Here is an 18150-nt window from a genome sequence, read left to right as displayed (position 1 = left end):
AAGTTACTCGCCGCCCCAAAGACACTTAACCAGCGTGAAGAAATTAATCTGTTTCGCAGTGTGTCCACATCCACTCACCGCATCTGGCATCTGGCATAGTTAAGCTTAGTTGACATTTTATCACCCCGACGCACATTTTAATTAATTCACTTATCAAACATGCCTACAATATGAGTAACCAAACAGTAAGTCATTTTAAAGGTATAATGGACACAGGCTTTATTTATTATTCAGCTGTGTACAAAAATTATAGGCCAGCGTATAAGGCTCTGTCATATACTCAAACTAACAAATACTGAAATTTTCAAAGGAGCATGTGCTACAACGTAAGATAGAAATTTTGTGAAGAGCTGCACTTATCTACATGAATATTTTTTTAATATTTTTTATTAGCGCATATAATACATACAATGTAAAGTTTTCTACATATTTTTGATAAAATCCGTGCTACTAAATTTTTTGTACTCATATAACCAATGGAAATGTGTTTTTAAACTGCGCTACTTGTCAAACGCATTGATTGCTAGGGTTTCACTCAGTGCTGCGCACCTGGAGAAGCATGTTCAGCAGGGCGTACGTTCCGTTAAGCACCTGTCGGCAGAAAAAAGTGAGTTAGAACAGTATAATGAGCTAATGAATGAAATTCGCGAAATGCAGTTTTCCGATTGCTTGTAAAATATTGAACGCAACTCATTAAAGAATTGAAACATTTATTTCTTAAGTAATATTGTGTCCTGCTTATTATGTATGAACGGCTGTTTTCAATCTTTTTGCAGTTATGTACATGTTATTTTTATCATTTTATCATTTAGGCTTATAAGCTACTGTGATTTGTATGAATTATCAAACAACATTTTCTGTAGCGTCAGGCTGTCATGTCCACTTTTGTAGTTCGCTGCATATTACCTATTTAGCTGCAGAAAGAAACCATTGATCAAACATATGTGAAGACAGGCGACTATGTTGTGGAATGTCTTCTGTAAGAGATCAACGTATGTAGGTGAAATGATATTCATACACAAACGAACTTGCTTACTACTTTTGAGAACATAATTGTCAAATAACTACATATTCTGTACCAGTTGTACAAACAATGTGCGGAATAGTACGTACTCTGTTCAGTCAGAACATTATGACCACCTACCCAATTGCCGGTGTGGCCACGTAAGGCACGGATAACAGTGGCGACGCGTCTTGGCTTGAAAGCAGTGAGGCGTCGGTAGGCCGCTGGAGAAAGTTGGCACCACATCTGGACACACAAGTCACCTGATTCCCGTTAATTCAGGGGAGGGTGAGGATGAGCACTGACGCCACCTTTAGTCACACCACAGATGTGTTCGAGCGGGCTCAGAAGTGGCGGGTTGCAGGGCCAGCACATCAACGGGAGTACTGGAGTACTAGCACTCATCCTCGCCATGTTACGCTGCTATCGCCTGGACGGATTTATATCGCTTGTACATCGCTAGTACCACACCATCACCCTCCTGGAATTATGATATGGTGCATTATATTGTTGAAAAATGCCACTGCCGTCGGGGAGCATGACCTCCATGAAGGGGTGCGCACTGTCTGAAACTGGTGTGTGATACTTCTTGACCGTCATGGTGCCTTGCACAAACTCCGCTGGACCCATGGATGGCCATGTGATTGTTCTCCAGAGCATAATCGAGCCGCCGTCAGATCGCCTCTGTCCTACAGTACAGGTGTTAAGAAGCTGTTCACCAGGAAGGCGATAGAATCGCGTCCTCCCATCGGCATGATGGAGAAGGCATCGGAATTCTTTAGACCATGCAATGCTCTGCCACTGCGCCGATGTCCAGTGCCGATGGTCCCGTGCCCATTTCTGTCGTAGTAGCTGATTTCGTGTTGTTAAGAATTTCGTTTAGATGCCTGTCATTACGATTGTTCAGTGCGTTGTGCGTTCAGACACACTTGTAATCTGACCAGCAATAAAGTCTAACCTTAGTTCCACCACAGTTCGCCGGCTGTCCTGTTTTCCTATTCTACGCAACCTACGATATCCGACATCTCTATTTAGGGGTGACGGGCCAACCCCACGACATCTGGACGTGATTTCATCCTGGATTAGCCATTTTTTGAAGACATTCACCACAGGACTCCTCGAACACCCGACAAATAGTGCAGTTTCCGTAATGCTCGTGCCGAGTCTATAGGCCATTATAGTCTGCCTTCGGTCAAACTGATACAAATCATGCACGTTCTGCATGCTAAACATGGATAGCACGCTCAGTAATACTACAAGGACGGTGTGTTTATCTGACTAGCAGTCATCCTCACCAGGTTACGCAGCTATCGCCTGGACAGGTTCGTATTGATAGTACGTAGGTGCTCATAATGTTCTGAGTGATCGGTACATATCTGATGCTTATCATCATTTTTTCACAAGTGAAAATAGAACACTAGCGTGACACTTCTCCCATCAGTCCAGTGCGGCGGCGTCTTGATGCTAGCGAGGAATCATACAAACGGAGAGCCGACAGTCCTTCTTATGCTACATACATTGCAGCGCCAAAGAGAGTGGTATAGGTGTGCGTATTCAAATACAGAGATATGTAAACAGGCAGAATACTGCCGTGCAGGTGCGGAGACGACCTCATGTATCCATGGACCCTGCATGGCCGAGTGGTTCTAGGCGCTGCAGTCCGTAACCGAGCTGCTGCTGCGGTCGCAGGTTCTAATCCTGCCTCGGGCACGGATGTGTGTGCTGTCCTTAGGTTAGTTAGGTTTAAGTAGTTCTAAGTCTAGGGGACTGATGACATCAGATGTTAAGTCCCATAGTGCTCAGAGCCATTTGAACCATTTGGACCCTGCATGTCAGCAGGGGACAGTTCAAGCTGGTAGAGGCTCTGTAATGGTGTGGAGCATGTGCAGTCAGAGTGATATGGGACCCTGATACGCTCAGATACGACTGTGACAAGTGACATGTACGTAAGCATCCTCTCTGATCACCCGCATCCATTCATCTCCACTGCGCATTCCGACGAACATGGGCAATTCCAGCAGGACAATGCGACGCCCCAGTCGATCAGAATTGCTACAGAGTGCCCCCAGAAACACTCGCCCGAGCTTAAACACTTCCGATGGCCACCAAACTCCTCAGACATGAACATTATTGAGAATATCTGGTATGCTTTTCAACACGCTGTTCAGAAGAGATCTCCACCCCCTTGTATTCTTACGGATATATGGACAGCCCTGAAGGATTCATGGTGTCAGTTCGCTCCAGCACTACTTCACACATTAGTAGAGTCCATAGCACGTCGCGTTGTGGGAATTCTGCGTGCTCGCGGGGGCCCTATACGATATTAGGCAGGTGTACCAGATTTTTTGGCTCTTTAGTGTCGTTACCCTACCGAATTACGAGGAAAGTCCACCTTATATATTAATTCTGGATGGCTTAGCACATAAATGATAGGTATATGACTTTTTAGGAGAAGGAAAGCAATGTGGTACTTGTGCTATTCCAACCAAGTGCAGATAATTAGCACTCCTGCAGCTATTAGATGAGAAGAAAACTTACTTCAATAGCCTGAGGCTACAACATGTATGTTCAAGAATTATCCGCTGGTTACCAACCTGGAGCAACGTCTGCTTCGACAGCTGGCACGTCTTGCCCACTGTGATCCCGACTGGCCTACCCACCATCGTGATGAAGATGAGCAGGCTGCGTTTGAAGTGAGAATCGCAGTTGACCCAGCCACAGCTGAAGGCCGAATCAGACAGCTTCTCGCCCTGGAACATTGCAGGCCTTATTAACGGTGAATAGCATGTTAAAACGTTTTACAGTCGGTTCCATCGGTGAACCAGCACGTGTGCCTCGAAGTTACAATTCACATTATGACATTAATTAAGTTTTCCCAATAATTTTTGGGTGGATATACATTCTGCGAGCCGAATTTAAAGGAACACCTGCGTAAGATCACTTAGATTATTAATGTTACACTTGTTATGAACGTTTATTACGGTTGAATATTGACCGAAAATGTGATTGCACCACAGTAACAGATTAAATCCACTCCTATACTGTGCATAAAGGACGTCATTCAGTATTGTTAGTTTGTTCAGTATTATTTACTTGTGATAACAACACCAAATGCTACGTCCCAAATCACACTGTACATGAAGAAACATCTTGTTACTTGAAGGTGACGCATGTCTGACCCCACATGGTTTTAAACAAAATAATGTTATTAAAGTGCACGAGGAAACATGGCTGTGGTTAGTTGATTACTGAAATCGCTAGGTGCTGCATTCAAAACAATGAAAGACTGAATTTTAAATTTGGAACGCCATCATGGTAATACTAGCCAACATTAAACGCAACCAACAGGACTCCATGGTGCGCTGCAATAAGGGATAGCAGCATGAACAGTTCTTTTCATTAATTTTATGGAACACACAATTCTTTCCAATTTGCAGTCAGTGACACTGTTAAATTTAAGTATTTGAAATACGTTAAATTGAAATGAGTGAAGAGGAACAATTCATCAATTATTGAGATACTCGTTGTGAAGATAATGAGATAACTGCTCGAGCGTGAATACGGCGGGCAAGACAAGATGAAAACATTCCAACATTTTAATCAATAAATTTGCGACTTACACAGTGAAAGTTACCTCTGCTGACTGTTTTCTCGTAGTTAAATTTGCATTGTACGATCGTATGACCTTCACTGTTACAGCATTTATACTAACTACGATTAAACAGACGACAGAGTAAAGCTATGTGCACATAAATGCGTGTTTGTGGATTTATGTATTTATGAATGAATGCCCGAAGTTTTCCGTCCTTAATAGAAGCTGAAACATTTTCTTAAAGGGATGAATAGTTGATATGAATCCACTTATTTTACAGTAATTAAGTTTATAATATGTCTAATTGAGTGAGCTCTGCCCCCATTCCCTCTATGTGTAGTATTTCCACATCTATTAGATACACCGGGTTCTAATTTAAGAAGGTCGCAGCAGAGGATGCATTCCGCTTCTTCATTCTCTAGTTTCTGTGAGGTTCTTTGAGCCTGGTACAGATCGACGGCCAAGTGTATCCTGCATAGCAGTAACAAGTTCTTGGCAGAGGATCTTATAGTTGCCACTTTTCATGATGGTAGGTTGTTTATACTACGAATGAGGAGACTTATGCATAATATTTGGAGACCACAGGAAAAGTTAGTGAAAGTTTTTCTCCTTAAAATGTTGACTACAGCATTAGAAATTTTACCTGTAAAAGATAAACTGCTCATTTATTTTCGTTTATCTATATTGTTCCCTGGGTAAATTAACGATGTTTCTTGCTTTTCAGTGTTTTTACTGAGAAAGTTATCAAAAACCTTGGATTTAAATTCATTATTTGGCGCTATTGTTTTTATTGTATTAAATATCTCTCGTAGTCACCTTGGGACATGGGTACAGAAAGGAGAATATGGATAATGTTGTACAATTCTGCATGTTTAATAAGCTTATTGCTATCGAGCATCCTCTCATGTAATTTATTTTCGTTAAGATGAAATGGGATTTTGTATTTAAGTACTCATTTTTTTAACTAAATGAGCATCACATGATTAATCAGTTTCGAATTTCCTTTGATTCAGTGAACCTTTTCACAATTCGTTCAAAGCAGTCACTAAATTTTAGAAACTTTCTCTGAGCAGTTGACCGACATAAATAATAAAAATACGAACGCTTAGCGTAAGACTATGTGATCCACCCCACAAACAAAGAATATGTGCCTGGTTTATGCAATAATTATTACAATTATCTCCAATTTTTTTTGCAAGCTAGGAGCGGGAATTCTGTCTCAACGATCACCTCTTATTCTAGCCAGACCAGCTGGCGGGAACATTACAGCCTCGTGTATGAGTATTACCGAAAGGCAGAGCTATAAAATTCAGGGGCTACTTTATCCTCTTTGTGCTAGCAATAGGCCAAAAACAATGTATCAGCTACAGTCTTCGAATTACCGGTAAGCTCTTTGTCATTTTCTACACAAATGCAGAGTTAGGGACTGTAAAACAATTCAGTCAAATAAAAACAAAATATCTATTGACACTCATAAGTCTGAGTGGCGCCTTCTATATTGTTACATACCTGGTCAGTTGTGATTTGACCGAAAACGCAGTACATTCCGGTCTGGAAGAGGATTGGAGGTACCGTCAACAGTGCCTTTGTAGCCTTCGTTAGATTTCCGTCTCTCTGCAGCAACTATTCATAACAGAACATTTAACTATCGACTGCCTTTATAGCCAATGTATAATTCATTATTTTTAAATTACAGTAACGATGTAATATCTTTATGTATTTATGTAAATACTCAGTCTGACACACACACACACACACACAGGCCGGCCGAAGTGGCCGAGCGGTTCTAGGCGCTTCAGTCTGGAACCGCGCGCCCGCTGCGGACGCAAGTTCGAATCCTGCCTCGGGCATGTGTGTGTGTGCTGTCCTTAGGTTAGTTAGGTTTAAGTAGTTCTAAGTTCTAGGGGACTGATGACCTCAGATGTTAAGACCCATAGTGCTCAGAGCCAGAGGCACACACACACACACACACACACACACACACACACACACACACATGCGCACGCGCAAAACAAACGCACGCACATACACTAACTCAAAAATGCGTACAACACTGCAGAAAAATGATGGTATACAGTGTGTGATATAAATCATTTCCATGTAGGTTGTATGGCGATAATGTCCCCTCCCACAGTTCAAGCTATCATTGTTCTTCAGCAGTGGGACGCAAGAAGGTGCTTAAAACATTATTGTAGGCCTGTGCTGTGACAGTGCCACGCAAAACAACAATGGGTGCAAGCCCCCTCCATAAAAACCACGACCACGCCATAACACCACCGCCTCCGAATTTTACTGTGGCACTACATTCGCTGGCAGATAACGTTCACCGGGCATTCCCCATACCCAGACCCTGCCATCGGATAGCCACATCGTCTTCCGTGATTCGTCACTCCACACAACGTTTTTCCACTGTTCAATCGTCCCATGTTTACGCTCCTTACACCAAGGGAGGCGACGTTTGACATTTACCGGTGTGATGTGTGGCTTATGAGCAGCCACTCGACCATGATATCCAAGTTTTCTCACCCTCGGCTACCTGCTATGGTACTTGCAGTGGATCCTGAAGCAGTCTGGAATTCCTGTGTAATGGTCTGGTTAGATGACTGCCTATTACTCATTACGACCCTATTCAACCTAGGGATGTTTAGGAGTGTGGAAATCTCGCGTGCAGCTGTATGATACAAGTGACACCTAATCACTTGACCACGTTCGAAGCCCGTGAGTTCCGTGGAGTGCCCCATTCTGCTTTTTCACGATATCTAATGACTACTGTGGTCGCTAATATGGAGTATCAAGCAGTAGGTGTCAGCACATTGCACCTAATACGAAAAATGTATATTTTTGGGAAAGTCGGGATATTTTTGGTCACGTAGTGTACATCCATACTGTGGAAACCACTGTGAAGTTCATAGTAGAGGGTACTTCTCGTTGTATCACTTACTAATTTTTCTTAACTATCCATACATGAAGAGAGCGTGGAAAAAAAGATTGCTGATACCCCACAGTGGGCGCTGTAATTACGCTAAACTGCCCTCCCGAACCTTACGGCATCGGTACGTAGTGGGTTATAGTATATAAAGCTCGTTCTTGAAACTTACAAACTAGACCTTCAATATATATATATATAGGGTGTTACAAAAAAGTACGGCCAAACTTTCAGGAAACATTCCTCACACACAAATAAAGAAAAGATGTTATGTGGACATGTGTCCGGAAACGCTTAATTCCCATGTTAGAGCCCATTTTAGTTTCATTCCATCTACGCTCAATGGAGCACGTTATCGTGATTTCATACGGAATACTCTACCTGTGCTGCTAGAACATGTTCCTTTACAAGTACGATACAGCATGTGGCTCATGCACGATGGAGCTCTTGCACATTTCAGTCGAAGTGTTCGTACGCTTCTCAACAACAGATTCGGTGACCGATGGATTGGTTGAGGCGGACCAATTCCATGGCCTGCACGCTCTCCTGACCTCAACCCTCTTGACTTTCATTTATGGGGGCATTTGAAAGCTCTTGTCTACGCAACCCCGGTACCAAATGTAGAGACTCTTCGTGCTCGTATTGTGGACGGCTGTGATGCAATACGCCATTCTTCAGGGCTGCATCAGCGCATCAGGGATTCCATGCGACGGAGGGTGGATGCATGTATCCTCGCTAACGGAGGGCATTTTGAACATTTCCTGTAGCAAAGTGTTTGAAGTCACGCTGGTACGTTCTGTTGCCGTGAGTTTTCATTCCATGATTAATGTGATTTGAAGAGAAGTAATAAAATGAGCTCTAACGTGGAAAGAAAGCGTTTCCGGACACATGTCCACATAACATATTTCCTTTCTTTGTGTGTGAGGAATGTTTCCTGAAAGTTTGGCCGTACCTTTTTGTAACACCCTGTATATATATATATATCATTTCCATATAGGTAGTATGACTATATATGTTACCTCCCACAGTTTTAGCTGTTATTGCAAGTTGGCCCTGCAGTCGCCAGAAAATTCAAAGTTGCATTGGCGAGAAATTAAAAAATGGAGGATGGTGCTGGTGATAAAATTTAAAAAGGGCAAGATGGTAGCCATACAAGTACTGTTTTTATAAATTTTATAGACCAAGTTGGTGGAACATGAATGTCTTATCACTCTACCTTAAGAATAAACCACAACTAATCAATCTGATAAATTCCAAGAGACTGTCCATGGGTATTTGTGTGAATTCATCATATAAGATGTTGGCCTGGAAATGTGACATAATCAAGCTAATTCGCATGTCCTGTTTCGTACAATAGTTTGTAAATAAAAAGAAATTCACAAGTTTTGTGTGTGTCGTTTTCTTTGTTTTCTTACCCTATGAAATGTCCTTCTTCTAATGTAATCATATCTGTCAAGTAAAAATGAATGTTTATTTGTTCATCTTCTATGCGTTCCTATATAATTCGTCTGTTTTCTATGACACTCTGGTAAGTTATTGTGCCCACATCCACGAGAGTATATTTGGGGATAAGAACCATCTACGTCCAATGGCGGTGGGGGTGAGTGTGAAAAGGGGTGACACAGAAGCATAAGACGCAGTTTCCACTGACATGATGTGATATACAACACGATGTGCGTTGTGATGGAAGTGAAACATGAACGATAAATAGTTTGACCAAGATGAGGATAGAAGCTTTCGAAACGGGATGCTACATAAGTATGCTGAAGATTAGATGGGTAGATCATATAACTAATGAGGAGGTACTGAATAGAGTTGGGGAGAAGAGATATTTGTGGCAGAGCTTGACTAGAAGAAGGGCTCGGTTGGTAGGACACATTCTGAGGCATCAAGGGATCACCAATTTATTACTGTAGGGCAGCGTAGAGGGTCAAAATCGTAGAGGAAGACCAAGAGATGAATACACTATGCAGGTTCAGACGGATGTAGGTTGCAGTAGGTACTGGGAGATGAAGAAGCTTGCACAGAATAGAGTAGCATGGAGAGCTGCGTCAAACCAGTCTCTGGACTGAAGACCACAAAAACAGCATGCAATGTGACTCACCATATGTCGCAGCAGCAATCTGCAAAATTGAACACAGAAAATTAGCTGAAGCGACTTAACTAGTTCACACACGGAAGACAACAACACAACATGGGCATATTTCTTTATCGAACAGCCCAGCAAAACAGGGAGTTCTGGTTGCTTCACACAACTGTGTGGTTCGATACAAATTTCGAGTTGTCAGGTGTACCTCGAAAAACAAGAATTTCTTCATGTAAATGAAGCAAAGCTACATCTGTCTCCCTACTTTGTTCCTCAGTGAAGCTTTTGTTTTTGCATAATAATTTATCAGTAGGAGTTCTGCATGCTGTCTACTACCTACAACGACCGCCAGGGCGAAATTGAGCCCAAACCTTTTTATAGCATATAAGGTCAGCTTGTTGTTGTTGTGTGATCAGATTGTGACATACAATGGAATATAACACACATGTATGGTTTTTGTTGGTCTATATATATATGTAACGCATTCCACCGGAGTTCACTGCTGTTTACTGGTGCACTCCTCGCTACATGCTCTACTGTTCTCGCATTTGCCACATACTGCTTCGTCACAGCCTGAACAAACAGTAGCAATGTGATTTATTTTGCATGATGCACGAATTTTACACTTCGTTCTCTTTGTTGTCCACTGTGGTCCGTATTTAGTGTGTGCAATATCCTGGTCCGGCTCTTTATTTCTTGTTGATACGAACTGCTCTCCAACTATTCCCTCAAATACAATATGTACTTCTGCCTGCTTATTCCCTTAACAGTCACTTCCTTATACAACTCCCAGGAATTTATGGCAGCCAATTCAAGTATGTCGTAAAATACATGTATTGGCGAACGTCTTGTAGCAGCTTTTGTGGGGTACATCCTGTTCATTTTATCCACAACGTTGATCCCAAATCTTTTTTTCATTGTAAAATTGCTTTGTTTCTGGGATCTTCTTCTGACTTTCGTGGAGATATATAAGAGTGGTGTGAACCCAACAACGAAACATTATTATTTGGTTATTCCTGATAAACTTTTAGGGCTGTTCCATCGTAATTTCTATACACAGTAGTCGAGTGGAGTAGCCGTTTATTCGTCTTTGTTGTAGGAGGCACCTCCCTTCGATCACGGTTCAAAGTACCTTCTAAAGTTAGAGGATGGTGCTCTCAGGCGGTTTGTAAGGCTTAGGAATGTAAGGTAACTAACAGTAGCGACATTCAAAAGTTTGCCTAAGTGTGGGTCCATAAGACTAGGAACATTTCGACCTACTCCTCGATCAGCTGGTCAAAGGGGATCAGCACCACTGTATGGGAATACATTCAGTATGTATTTATTAGAAACACGTAAAAGTAAAAAGAATTTTGTACCAAACATGTCTGCCTTGCTTGCAATGTACTGTATGAATGTGCATCATGTTTTAGACGGCAAAAGCTGTAAGATAAGCTTCTGCTTTACAGAATGACGTACTGTTTTCTATCAAAGCATTCCAAATATCTGAGACGAGAGCGAATTTGTCACTTGAGTGGCGTTCAGATCTAATGGACTTGCTGTCAAACCCCATATACTTCATTATTTCGATAACCTTGTTTCACCCCACAGTTTGTTGAAGAAACGGAGGATTCCATGCTGTCGACCATCAGTTTCTGAGGGGAAAATCCCTTGCACTATAGACTCCTCTTGCAATGACGACAAAAACATCCAGGAGTCTACCGTCCTGGAATGGCGTTGTTTTCGATGACGAGCCTCAGCTCTAGTGGAGTGCCTGACGTGGCCCATCATGGAAGCACTTAAAACTAGCCGCCAAGCACTGAGAAGTTTCCCCACACTAAATCTTCCAGGTAGCGTATGATGTTGGTCCTGCGCTGTCCCTCAATATATTGTGAATTTGCAGGCGTCCTGAAAAAAATGTGAAAAAAGGACTGTATTTTTATACTGTGTAATATACTGATATTATATGGGCATATCTGTTGTTTGCATTGTACGATACCTTAGTTCGTTATACAATTGCACGGTAAGTTATTATTGCTACCATTTATTTTACAAGCTTTTCATTGTATTAGTCTTTATTCTAATTTTACAAACTACATATCTGCACAAAAAAAGCAGAAATATTACTGAGGGCATTCGAACCCACTGGTACAATTTTCCAAGCAGTTGCATCTTTTGCTGTTTCCTTTCCCTCAGTAAGTTATCTCGCCCAGTATCAGTTTTTGACTGAATTACAGGGGATAACTCTTTTCCTGGTTGTTGATCATACTGAGCTAGATTATCAGAAGGCATACTGGATGTAGAAGCTTCATTTCTCCCTAAATATGGTGGATATCTAACCTGGGTGGCGTTATATCATTACTTTCGTTCCACGAATCACTTTCTTCATCTGCAGACATTGGAACTACTGCACTTGCGTCATTGTACTGATCGCTAGTTCTTCACCTAAGATTATATTTTCGTCAGTTTTTCTAGCGTCTGTTAGGCTCTTCCTGTATTCACAGTTCATGATTGCGGCAATGATTAGCAGATAAATGAAATTCTTGCTTGAACTAATCAACAATCTGCGCTAGATTGAATGACATTGTTATCTTATATTTGGGCAACGAAGAAACAAGATTTGACGTGATTTCAAACGTAGTATTGCAAAGAAGAAGCCTAAAAATACAGAGAAATTTAGTTCTAAGTAGTAAGCTTCATATTCCACAACCTAATAAAAATAGGACACTCCAAAAACGGTGGTTAATATTTCATGTAATTGGTGAAAAGTCACAAAATATCAAGCCAGTCCAGTGTAGAGTTTGCTCAAAAAACAAAAGAAAAGTTCAAAAAGGGGCCAATTTGCCCCTCGGTCCTGCTAGTGTTAAAAGCTACAGTTTTTAGACTCAGATGTGTACTCTGCTACGGAGTCCTTCCCATTTGAGGCTAAGGAAAGTATATAGTACAAAAATAAACTGTTTTCCTCACATGTGATAGTCCCATATCACAGCCTGGTAATGAACTGGTTATCTTTTTGTTAATGCCCATGGCGATTGCGACTCTTCGTTAGTAAATAAAGCTACATCCATATTTTGAAATGTTTGCAATGAATAATGTAGTCACTGGCCAATTTATATTTGGTGCATTTTAGGTCATACATACGTGCATGTGAAATATAGCTGACATGTCGAAATTGTTTTTAACGGTGGGAGGACACAGCTAGCTCTTTCCATTCTCAAGGAATATGTGGGATAAACTGAAGGTTTACGAGGTTGGCAGATGTGCGACACAAGTGATGCTATTACTGTCGACTGTGGCCTGAAAAGCAGAGCGCTGAGCTGCCTTGTCTGTCTCTATTTCGCGTGCTGTCATACAACCTCAAGATGGATTGTAAAAATCTTACTGATGACGGAGAATGGATGTTTTTTTCAGTCTGTGTTCCCTAATTTCAGGATACTTCACGACTGGCGTAAAAATGAAATGAGAACTAGATTCCTGCTATTTCTGAATATACAGCTGGATGAAACTAAAAAAGACAATTCAGTATAAACTTTATCATCATGGACTTCTTTCAGTTCTTCAGACACACTGCCTACCCCTGCACAGACTTCACCACCCACTGCAACTCCAGCAGTGGTCACTGATATCGTTTCAGATTCAGCACCACTTCTTCTGAATACCCCTCAAGCTGAATCAAATACTACTTCCAGAGCAGTAAAATCCTATCTTTATTTTATCAAATGGTAACCATTATTTATATATGCACCACATTAGATAAAGTGCCGTACTAGGAGGTTTTACAGAAATAAAAATACGCTTCTCGTGATTCCATTTGTAATGTCATTCACACACTTCCACCAGTTTGTCTAACCGTAATGAGTGCCTTCTCAGCAGGACACAAAGCGTGCCAAAAATTTGTGTCGTGCTTTGTCAGAGTACCTCATACCAGTTGTTTCACAAGTAGAGTACTGACTGTACTCAATTCATAAAATTTGAATTGGCATTTAGTTACCTGACAATAAGCCGCATCTCAAATAAGTTTCATATTTAAAGCATTCTGTTACTGCACCCAGTACTTCCTCATCCGAGCGGAAAAATTTCGCTTGATACCCTATGTGGTTGTGATTTTGGTAATCAGTGTAGCTGTGGTACTAAGTTAAATACTTTTCGGAAATAGAGAAATCCTGCATTTACTTGACTGCTTTGATCCAAGAGTTTGAGGATGTCATGAATGAAAAGTGTGAGCTGTGTGGCTTTGAGTAGGTTATTCAGTGCGAGATATCTCATTACGTTTGAGATCAAAATATTTGCACCTATTACAGGTTCAACCTTCGTGTGTACTAGCGAACTTCAGTTTTCTCTAAAGTTTTTGGTCACAACTGAGGGTGAGTCTGGTGGTCGACAGAAAGATCTGATAATAAGATTATGCCTCCCTTGACACTAAGTCTTGCCCAAACAGTCTCGCGTACAGTTTCAATTTCTACGTCTGTGGATTTCACTCTCTTCTCCTCTGCGACAAATGCACCGCCTCGATTTATCATTATCCCATCGTTTCATAATAAGCTTACGTTTTCGCCAAATATCTCACTGGTGCCAATTTCGGGTACTTGTACGTAGTATAGTGTGAGCGATTTGTTAGTCTTTCATTCTCTAGCTCTTTGTTATGAACGATTCGGCAGTTTCCCGCCAGAATAACGTTATCTGGGCTGTATGGAGAGCCCCCTAACCTAGAAAAAACAACCAAGATCAGTTCTCCGGACAATGCTGACACACTGAGTGTAACTCCTGTTGCTTCCCGTCGCTTGCCGCCATCCTCGTAAGAGGTACTGTTATCTGCCATATGTCTGACCTGTCGGCTTTTAATAGACTCAGCCCTTTCGAGTTGGCCTCCTCTTGGCACGGCGCTCAGCAGGTATCCCAAAAAGTGCATTTAGCCGCAGTATCTCTTTTTCGGTTTCAGTGAAACACAGCTTCTCGAACTTGTAGGTTAAGAGATCGGTCCTAGTTGTATAGGGCGTCTAGCCCTCCCACTGATACGTCACTCACAGGAAACAAGATCGACAGGAGGTGATATTACTTAAAGTAGCTTTGTCTCTTTCGTACATGATTGTCCGGATCCCTCAAAACACACCAACTGGCAGCAGCTTCGAGTCGTTCGATAGTAGTCACGGCGATTTTCAGCTGCTTAGGAACAGCAGGTAACTCATCCCGTGTTTGAGATAATCATTCACAGTGGCAGTTCATTGTGGCTTGTGGTTTGTACAATGTTTCGCAGAACACTAAGCAAGTATCTTGAAACTAAGCCCGCAGATTTTCTTTTAATTTCTGGATCTTTTAATTGAAAGTACAATTAACTCCCTTTAAGAAATGATATAGTTAATACTAAAACGATATTTCTGTGAAAGCAAGAGAAAAACCTGTAATAAAAGTAACAAACTTTTTGGTGCTGTAGTATGTAATAGACTCGAAAGTAGTATTATTGTACCGTAAATTTAGTCAATATTTACTCCTGTTCAAAGGGAAAACTAATTATAACATGATATGTTAGTTGTAGTATGTGTTCCAATAATTAAATAACAAACACCGGTTTTTTACGAAAAAGGTTATGCACAACATTCGCAAATAACAAAAAGTTCAAAATATATACGTAAGCAAGCAACCTAAAATTGTCAAAATGTACCTATTTTTTCACATACTCGTAATCTGAAATTAGAGAAGACTGTTTTGAACGAGGATACTGTTGCTAAAAAGCACTACTTAATTTTATAATTGACGATATATTGCGAGTATCTCGCGGGACTGGCAACTGTTAGAAAACACAAAATGACCATGATACACTCAAGTACACACACAGTCAATGAAAGATTATGCGAAAACTGCTTGAAAAGTAAAATATTAGAACTAAGATTTGCAATGGGCTCATAGATCTGGCACACATCTATCTCATACAAAGGAGAAATCTGATTTCAGCTCATATAAGATACTAAATCTGCGAACTGCATGGATATCTTAAGTAGCACCTGCACTGATGTGCCATTGGTCAACACTCAGTTGTTAGTTTATCGGAGTCAAAAATGTGAACACCAACAAATAACGCCTTCAGCTAGGAAATGATAACACTGTATATTGTTCATGATACCAAATGAATCACAATACTTAACAAATTAAAGCAGCTTCTGAAAATGAAGTCCGAAATTTCTTTGCGGGAAAAGCGATATAGTAGCAAGTAAAACAGTGATTTCTCTTCCTTCACCATTATGAATACTTTTGTTCTGGTAAACGTAATTGTCTTCATAGCGACAGCTCCATGAATAAAATGCCTACTACCACATGAAAAATATTTGCTACCAAATGGAGCACAATGTGAGCCTATGCAAATGATGATAACCGAACCTTCAATCAGGTCAGCACTGTGAAAGTCTTACTAAAAGTTACATAACAAAGCCATGTATATACACAAAATCCTGTGTTTAATCAAAGTGTTTCCAAATCTTTATTTTATTTTTCCTGAATTGAGAAAAGTTGTTAGAAAAATGCGAGAAACATAGAAATAAAAAAAATTACATAGCAAAAACATTACATAAAACATGCTAGTGGTATATTTAACTTTCATTTCGTGTTCTGGCATTAACAAAAAGGAAGGTACATTTATCTAACAATGATTTTGAACGCATCATCATCTCCGGTTTGGTCAATAGACATTATCGTTCAAAAAATTGATGTGCTGAATACATCCTACCGCAAGATTAAGCAGAGCGTATTTAGTGATTGGTTACTAGAATAGTAGAGTCGACCGCCATTCACAACCAGTTCGCTAAGCGATCTTCGATGGACGGTCGATGGTCAGTAGGCCACTGGTCGGTGGCCACCTCTGTCGTGCATTATGCTCAAAATATAAAAAGCTGGCACTGAAGCTAGAGATACACATTTCTAAATCGTGTTATGGACCAACAGTCCCGAGCCTTTGAAAAAGTGAGATCCACTCAATGCTTTGACTGAGAAAGAAACAAATACTTACACAACGTAAATCCAGCATCAATCGCTGATGGAAATAAATGTTAAGTTAGAAAAAGGTACCAGAGGTTAACACCGCATATGTCATTGTGTGAGATAGAGAGAGAGTTCTACGACTTTTATCTGTGGAGGATCGTGGATGAAAGTTATTGGTTAACCAACTAGAGCAAGGGGAGTCGGGTTATGTAAAGAGCAGTTTAGTAAGTCGGTGCTTGGAAGATCCGAAAATGGGCCTATCGAAATTCGGTAAGAGACACCAAACGCAGCAATGTGAAGTTACCTTTTAATTAAGATTTGACCGGAAAGTACTGCATCTTGGGGAGCTGCCAGATTTCCTCGCTACACCGTCGACTCCACCAGTCTGATGTTCTGCCTGAACTGAAGTGTGCTTATTCGCATGTATCCTCTTGTGGGGGTCCTTGGTTCCACCGATGAATTATTCTGCAGCCATTTCAGCCTCAACCTACGGTGCTATGCCGACATTGAGCCGCAAACGTGAGAAAACGTGTAGGGACATTAAAGTTATTTTGTAGTAACCCAGCTGTTTCAGGCTTTACTCTGAAAACTTGTATTTTAATACCAATTAACACTTTTCATTCAACTCTTGCCACAGGTGTGACATACTCTCTTCTCTAGTAATGCCTGTAACATCACGACAATCAGCGGACGTTCTGAGACAGTAATTAACTTGTGCGACCATCGGTGTCTTTTCCCCCGATCGTCTATGTCAGACATGCCAAGATCCTATCCTATCAATTTTGACACAGGTTGCCATTTGTTCTATCTATGTTTCTTGCAATAATATTAATGTTACCAAAGTTCGCCATTTCTCTCTCAATCTTGTCATTAGAATAAATAAAAATAATTGTAATTCGTCTCCCTTGTAGTAATTATAACTTACCCCTGTCATGTTATTTTTGAAGATACCTTTGAATTTTTTGCGATGCCTCTAAGGTTCCCAAATCACTCACCTGAAGTGTCACCTTACAGATACTATCACGATCCCGAGAAATGCACATAATGCTCCAATATTACCTGTCCAAGGTCGTGAACCCTCTAAGACGATCACCACGTAGTTACCAAGAGAAAGAACTTTGCAGGACTTAGTCGATTTACTTCCTTAGCATTACCTGAGCGGACGACACTTATGAACCTTGTGTTGCATGGTACTTTAAGAGAAAATCATATAAGCTGCCATCATGAGCACTATCAAGCATGCAAGGGATTGTTATCAATAAAGTAAATTACTTACTCCAGTCGTGACAAACATATTGGAACATAAGTTCGCCATATTCATTAACAGAACAATAGAGGTAGATGTGTTCATTGTTGTCTGCAACAGAGAGACTAACCTGCAACAAAATTACAAATTATGTAAGACTGTGCGTTTAACCACTCAGTGCAAGGCATTTGCATCAAACAGTAATTTTTCGCAATACGATACGATATAACAGTGCATGCTTATTTCTGAATTAAGATCCAATATTACTTCGGACAGGCATACATGTCCGAAGGAACAGGCACTACGGCGACTACAGTCTTTATGAAATACATGAAATGCATTCACAGTC

The 18150-nt window shown here is 40.9% G+C and overlaps 1 protein-coding gene across 1 annotated transcript; it reads right to left on the bottom strand.

The window, feature by feature from the left end:
• Positions 1-488: 488 nt before the first annotated feature.
• Positions 489-17917, bottom strand: LOC126457858 (odorant receptor 2a-like). Its single transcript, XM_050094507.1, has 4 exons — positions 17832-17917; positions 6105-6218; positions 3598-3753; positions 489-591 (listed from the first exon to the last, which is right to left on the bottom strand). The coding sequence occupies exons 1-4, from the start codon at positions 17904-17906 to the stop codon at positions 532-534; spliced, it is 405 nt and encodes a 134-aa protein (XP_049950464.1). The 5' UTR covers positions 17907-17917; the 3' UTR covers positions 489-531.
• Positions 17918-18150: the final 233 nt, after the last annotated feature.

This window comes from Schistocerca serialis, chromosome 1 (assembly GCF_023864345.2).
Source record: "Schistocerca serialis cubense isolate TAMUIC-IGC-003099 chromosome 1, iqSchSeri2.2, whole genome shotgun sequence".
NCBI lineage: Eukaryota > Metazoa > Arthropoda > Insecta > Orthoptera > Acrididae > Schistocerca > Schistocerca serialis.
This window is presented reverse-complemented; position numbering and strand designations above follow the sequence as displayed.

Bases quoted from the DNA above. Each gene is read 5' to 3' on its own strand.
- LOC126457858 (XM_050094507.1), bottom strand. From the start codon at position 17,906: ATGAACACATCTACCTCTATTGTTCTGTTAATGAATATGGCGAACTTA. The intron at 6,219-17,831 runs GTAAGTAATTTA...TGTTATGAATAG, and splicing joins ATATGTTTGTCACGACTGGA to TTGCTGCAGAGAGACGGAAA. The intron at 592-3,597 runs GTTGGTAACCAG...TTCTGCCGACAG, and splicing joins CGAAGCAGACGTTGCTCCAG to GTGCTTAACGGAACGTACGC.